A 6846-nucleotide genomic window follows, 5' to 3' on the forward strand; every position below is an offset into this window, starting at 1 on the left:
CATTTGGTCAGAGATTATCTTTCTTTTTTCTTTTTTCCTTTTTTGCTTTTGAGGTTCGAAAAATATAATTAATGATTTCTAGTTTCAACCTAATAATCGAATGGCATGCTCCCTCTCCCAAATTATGAATGGCATCGTATACTATACAAAAACTTTTACTTAATATCTACTCGGGCAAATAGGCGTATTCAGGTTGAGGGATATGGGTTCATGTGAACTCATGCTTCTCTCCCTATATATTCACGTAAATTATGTATGACAATGTTATATTTTTTCAAAATTACTTAAATATATGTGCGTGAACTCATGCTCAAAGATTCCTATGGTGCAATTATTATCTGGTGCACCTCTACAAGTAAAATTGGCAGTTCAAATCTACTCTGAACGGTCTTGATTTCGGAAGGGAGTATAGATATATATGTGAAAATTACAAAAAATTCAAAAAGAATATCATTTTGAACCTATAATTTTAAAAGTGTAGTGAGTTCATGGTAAAAGACTAAAGTTAAACCCGTCAAATTAAATTCTAGATTAGAGTGTTACGTTCTTGAGTGATAATAAACAAACGGAATTTTTACACAAATAGTTGGCCGAATTCATTATTTACTTTTTCTTACTGATATATATAGGTTATAAACTAATTATATATTATTATACATATATTATATATTTACCAGTTATTTTTAGTTTAAACGGTTGAGTGGACTGCTTTTTAGTATAATTCTTCTAAACAAAATTGAGCAAAGATCGCTTTTAGGGTGCGACCGAAACTACTTAAATCCGGTAACCACAAAAGTATATAAAACCTGTATATATTTCTCTGGAACATTCCTCTCAAAATATCTCTTTCCTTTTTTTTTTGTGGAGTCTCGCTTTTGTTGCTTAGTGATGATCTTTATCCTCTTTTGAGACTCCAGTTGTTGTACATTACTTGTTTCAATTGTGAGTTTAAAATACTCTTTCATTTCAGTGCACCATATAATCTTGGGAAAAGGTCTAAAATTGCCCCTCTACTATGGTATATAGTTTAAATTTATCCCCGTTATACTTTTTGTTCATATCTACCCCTACCGTTAACAAACTTTCTAGAATTGCCCTTAACCCTAACAGATCTCCAACGTGGCACCCAATCCCTCTATTAATTTGTCCACATCAGCTGTCATATCAGCAGGTCCCACGTTAAAATTGACCTCATCATCACACACCAGACTCCATGACCTTCATCTTCCTCTTTCAATCATAAACAAATTCACATCAAAATCACCGGATAACATGGCAGCTCACCGAAAAATTCCTCCGGTAGTACTAACCTCCACTGTACTGGCCCCCCTCTTCGTTTCCCTTTTTCTCTTCTTCTTTTTCTTCCTGTTTCATCATCCAAACAACAACCCCGTTCCACCAAATAAGCAAACGAAACTGGTGAAACTCGCTAAAAAATTCACAAGGCCAACACCACTAACTTACTCCCTTCCTTCATTTTCTTCTACTTATTTTCTTTTTCTTTATTCCAATTTATTGGAACTAAAAAATCAGAGGTTTCGCCATTTTTTGAACTTCGCCGGAAAATAGAACCTCGCCAGATCCCACTGAAATTCTCGGATTTGGATTTGCTTGTTAGTTTTTATTTCTCCTTGTTAATAAAAAATCGGTGAAACTTAATTAAAAATTTGCTCGTGTTATCACTGTGCAAAAAAAAAAAATGCTTCACTTTAGCTAATAAGAAAGCACGTGATGAACATGACTTTTCTATTAATTTGTCCTCTCAAGTTAATCCCATCTTCATTGATTTGTTCCAACTTTGAATTACAAAGATGACGTCAAATAATAGTTAACAGAAATTACACAAAAAAATTATTTTAATAATTGTTAGATACAATGCAGGAAACCTGCTCTAAACATCCGGTGACCACCGGTGAATGCCGCCGCTTACCAACAAGAAAACCCCAACCCACTTCCCCTGTTTCATCTATAAGATTTTACTTAAATACCAAATTGGTATCTTCTGTTATGATAGAACTTTGTTGCATTTCCTTAGAAGTGTGCTTTGTTATGAGTTTACTGTCGATTTATGTAGATTAAGATGAAAGGGGTTGACGATGGAAAGGGAGAGAAAGTGAGGGGTTCACATAAATGAAGGTGGTAAAGGAAGAGAGATAAATGGGTACATGTGATTAGAGATGAGTAGCGTGAAGTGGCAAGAGGGGAGGGGATCGAGTGACTTCGCAGCTGACATGGAAAAAATTGAGAGATTGGGTGCCAAGGTGTAGATCCGTTAGGGTTAAGAGCAATTCTAGAAAGTTTGTTAACGGTAGGGGTGGATATGAACGAAAAGTATAATAGAGGACAAACTTAAACTATTCGTTCTTGTCTTGAAGGCCAGCTTCGTTGTCGATAGGTAGGGCCATTAATTGAGGGTTCGTCGTTTTTAACCTGAAATCAATAGCATAGTAGATGGATAATTTTGGACCTTTTTCCTATAATCTTTATGAATATCTACGTGAGAATAATCATGATGATTCAATCAAGATCCTCATGATTTACTTTTCCATGATTGTAGTAATTAATCATCCTTTGATTAATTCCAATAACTCAATTCCTTGGCCTCATGTTTTTATATGTCTAACTTCTCTTTCGAGAATATGGATGCTTCTTTCCATTTTGTAGTAATATTTGAATTTTCATAAAAATATTACTCTTTCTTGAGATAGAATTCAAACACGTTCTCATGAATAAATCGTATCCTTAAATTTAAGTAGTACTTCCCAAAATACAGGTTGAAGTAAGAGTATTCTTACTTCCATCGCATCCCGTAGTACGTATTTTCTTGCCCAAATCTTCTTGAACCTAGACCACTTATTTGTGTCTTCCAAAGTATTCCGGTGAGCTTGATGTATAATCTCTTTCCTTTAGTGAGTAAGTACACATGTATTTTCCAAATCTATTCCTTGACCTGTGTAAAATATTTGCTCCTTAAAATGAACCATGCTATCTTCTTTCAATAAAATATTTCCTTTTTGATAGATCTCAGTATATCTTTGACTTCTTTCTTGATCTTGAAAATAATCTCTTTCCATAATATAGATTATACTATACGCATAATTTATTTTCTTTTCATAAAGAATATATTCTTCCTTGGCCTTGTAGTATCTCTTCCATATAGTATCTTCCTTCCACAAAATAATAATCTTCTCCATGATTTTAGCAACTTTCCTTTCAAGATATTGAAAAACTTTCCTTCCATATTGTAGTAAGCCATTCAATATTTGAAATTTGACTTTCAAATATTATTCCTTCTATGACGCTTGGAGATTAAATCTCTAAAAATAATCTTCCTTGATAAATTCATCACATTATATTCTCTTTCCCATATTTGTTTGGATCTTTACCAGTATTTTTTTCCTGTGCAAAAATAAGATTACCACAAGTAAATATTTTTTGATTAATACTCCATCCGTTTCAATTTATGTGAACCTATTTTCTTTTTAGTCCGTGCAAAAAAGAATGACATATTTCCTTAATTGGAAATAATTTACCTTTCTGCAATGATTTATAGCCACACAAATATATGTGCCTCATTTTAGACAACAAGTTCAAAAGTCTTCTCTCTTTTATTAAATTCTGTGCCCAGTCAAATGGGTTCATATAAATTGAAACTAAGGAAGTAATAATTATATTGGTTTGTTATCTTCAAAATTAATATGTGAAATTTTGAAGCTAATACTGTGTTGACTATGGACTCTGTAGAATATGGAAAATCTGTCATCCCTATATATAATTTCAAATAGATGACTTTGGATTCCTAGTCTCTAGACTCTTCAGTTTTCTATTTTCAATCGACAGCAATGATGGAGTCATGGTCCATGTACCATTATCCCACTATTCATGTTTTTGAATCTAAGTTTACTTCAATTTTGAAACAAAAAAATTGCAAGTGAAGATTGGGATTTAGTTATTGCCCTTATTCTCTTTCTTTCTTTTTATTCTCCCCCATAATTATTACAAAAAGAAAAAGAACTACAGGTTATAAATAAGGTCACTCTAATGTTCTAAATTTTACACCTACACCAGACCCTGTCATTGACCTAATAGAAAGGGAAAAGAAAATAAAAGAAGAATTTTTTTTGTGTTACGATCCAATTTCATGGCACGTATTGTCCCCTTTGGATCTTAGCTCATACGAATTTGTCTTTTTAGGCTATGCCTCCTAAAAGTACGCGTACCATGTAAACTTAACTCATGACTTATACAGCTATTCATTTTTCTAAGGTTGTACTATTTGAGTAATTTTGTCATTATTTAAACCTTTTTGGTCAAATATTATTCCTCCCGTTTCAAAAAAAGTTTTTTATTTTTGTCAAAACTATGAAACTTCAACATGAGGATAATTTTAAATTATAGTTAAAAGTTAAAGGATAATATAGACCTTTTTCTCTAAGAATAAATATAGACAATTGAGTATAAATGAACCAAATCGTGTACGGCTAGTGGCAAATTGTTGTCATTGAAAAAACTTCAAAACCAAAGAGGAGGGCAGCTCAGTGCACAAAATATTTCGTATTCACGCAAAGTTCGAGGAAGAATTGTATTTTAAGAGGTGTGATGTAGACAACTAATCATAATATAATAATTAATGACCGCTAACACCACTCGAATATATAACCTATAAATAACACGGAACTGTCCATCATCTGTAGGTCACACCAAAGATGAGAAAAGGCAAAAAAGAAGAATGGTGGTTATAAGTAATGATGCCTATAATCATAACAATGAGACATATTGCATCAGTGGTCCTGCCTTTGTGATCTTATATACTACACGAATAATCCAAAAAACCAAACAAATCTACTGAACAAGAAAGTTCAACTTCCAGTAAAACTACTTTAATATCCACAACTAACTTTCCACTATCTCTGCACCAACAAAATACATAAAAAAATTACAATAAAAAATCAACTAAAAAGGGTTTTTTTTCACCCTCATTATGACTCTAAATGAATAGGTAAAACTGCATTTTTAGATCCTTTTCCATGTCCAAATGAAAAAAATGACCTTTTAACTTTGCTACTGCTTCCTTCTGAGGAACTAACATCAATTACTTGCCTTTGCTGTTGTATAATCTCTTGAACTGCTATGTAAAGTTGTCGATCCGTTGCTGAATCCATTGAAAATGATCTCCTTATAGGCTGAATTGCAAATTCATCATCTTTCTTTCTAATGTTAATGCATTCATCTCCCATGCTTGTAATATGGCTGAACTTTTTACCTTTTCTTGTTGAAACTTTTATTGGTTCTGTTTTTCTTTGAGATGGACTAATCGAAAAATGCCCTGTAAATTCCCCTGAATTCAATCTTTCTTGATTTCTAACTAATGATGGATTTGTAGAAATTGGATTAGTGTTTGATATTTCTATAACAACATAATCTTCATGTCTGAAATTTTCAAGATTTGGATCTTGAGGAGTGGAACTTGGAGCAATAATTGGATCCAAAGGGAACAAATTTGTAGTAGTTGATGAGATGCTATTTCTGCAAAGTGGGCAATTTGCATTGTTTTGAAGCCACACATCAATACAATCAATGTGGAAAATATGTGCACAATTTGGTATAATCCTTAGCTTCTCATTTTCTTGAAACTCATTTAAACAAACAGCACATTCACAAGTAGTTGTAGTACTCTCCCCTAATGCACCATCTTTTTCTTCCCTTTTCTTGTACTTAAAAAGGGGGATTGATCGAATCACAGATTCGTCTAGTCCCCGATTTTCCACCCCTGGTGAGTAAACCATTAAAGGGTCTTCAACACGTCGATTTCTAGAGAACGAAAATCGCCTCAGAAGATCAATCCTATGCCAATTCAAGCAGCATTTGATCACAAAAATGTAGTAGCTAACTAGTAAAATACCAGTAGCCAAGATACCAATAACAGCAACTGCTATAATAGGAAAGCCAGTATGATGTGAAGAAGAATGTAAAGGTGAACCAAAGATTGAAGCAGAAGTTGGAGGACTTTTCATGTGTGAATTAGATTCAATGTATTTTAGTCTCAACAGATCCATAAGATAGTTTTTTCTGTTAAGACAAACGAGGGACAAGTGGTTATGTTTGGATCTTGAATGCACATGAACATGTTATGGAAGGTAAAGAGAAAAATGTTAAAAAATTTTGAAGGAACATAAGTTGAAGTTCCTATGAGAAAAGGGTAAAAGTATGAGAAAAAAGAGCACATCAAATGAAAGAGTGAACATATTTATAAGAAAGAGTTTGGGGTTGTATCTCAAGGTTTAAATAATTCTTTTTATTTTTTTGTTAAAGAAAAAGAGGAGAAAAAGTATGACTTTTGAGGTACGTAGTTGGTGAATGCTGTCTCTTTGCCTTCAATAAGAAAACTACAGTTGGCAAAAAAATATTTTAAAGCCTTTTATTCTTCTTAATTGAAGAGATCCTAAATAACGATAAAATTATCTTCGTATGACCTAAAGATTATCAGTTCAAATCGTGAAAGCAGACAGTAAGTGTTTTAGTAGATTGTATACATCACACCCCTTGGCATATGATCCTTCGGACCCTGCAGCTGCTTGCCGTGTACATCATAAATCTTCTAAACTTTTGGTATAGGTTCAAAACTATTGAATGCAATTTATTTTCATATATTTTTTTATTGGTTATGATTTGTGGTGTAAACTTAACAGTGTGGAATGGGTTATTTTCTTATGTGGAGGGGGGGGGGGGGGGTTGTAAGGTGGCAACCGACCACCGTCCAAGACTCTATGACTGGTGTGATGTGATTTTTATATTGGTTTTAAACACTTGATCTGGTGGTCCATACTAATTCAGTAGTTGCATACC

General features: G+C 33.2%; 1 protein-coding gene across 1 annotated transcript; it reads right to left on the minus strand.

Annotated features, from left to right (window-relative positions):
- Positions 1 to 4733: 4733 nt before the first annotated feature.
- Positions 4734 to 6237, minus strand: LOC104093496 (RING-H2 finger protein ATL16). The gene has a single exon (XM_009599243.4). The coding sequence runs from the start codon at positions 6054 to 6056 to the stop codon at positions 4980 to 4982; it is 1077 nt and encodes a 358-aa protein (XP_009597538.1). The 5' UTR covers positions 6057 to 6237; the 3' UTR covers positions 4734 to 4979.
- Between the last annotated feature and the right edge of the window lie 609 nt (positions 6238 to 6846).

Source organism: Nicotiana tomentosiformis, chromosome 9 (assembly GCF_000390325.3).
Source record: "Nicotiana tomentosiformis chromosome 9, ASM39032v3, whole genome shotgun sequence".
NCBI lineage: Eukaryota > Viridiplantae > Streptophyta > Magnoliopsida > Solanales > Solanaceae > Nicotiana > Nicotiana tomentosiformis.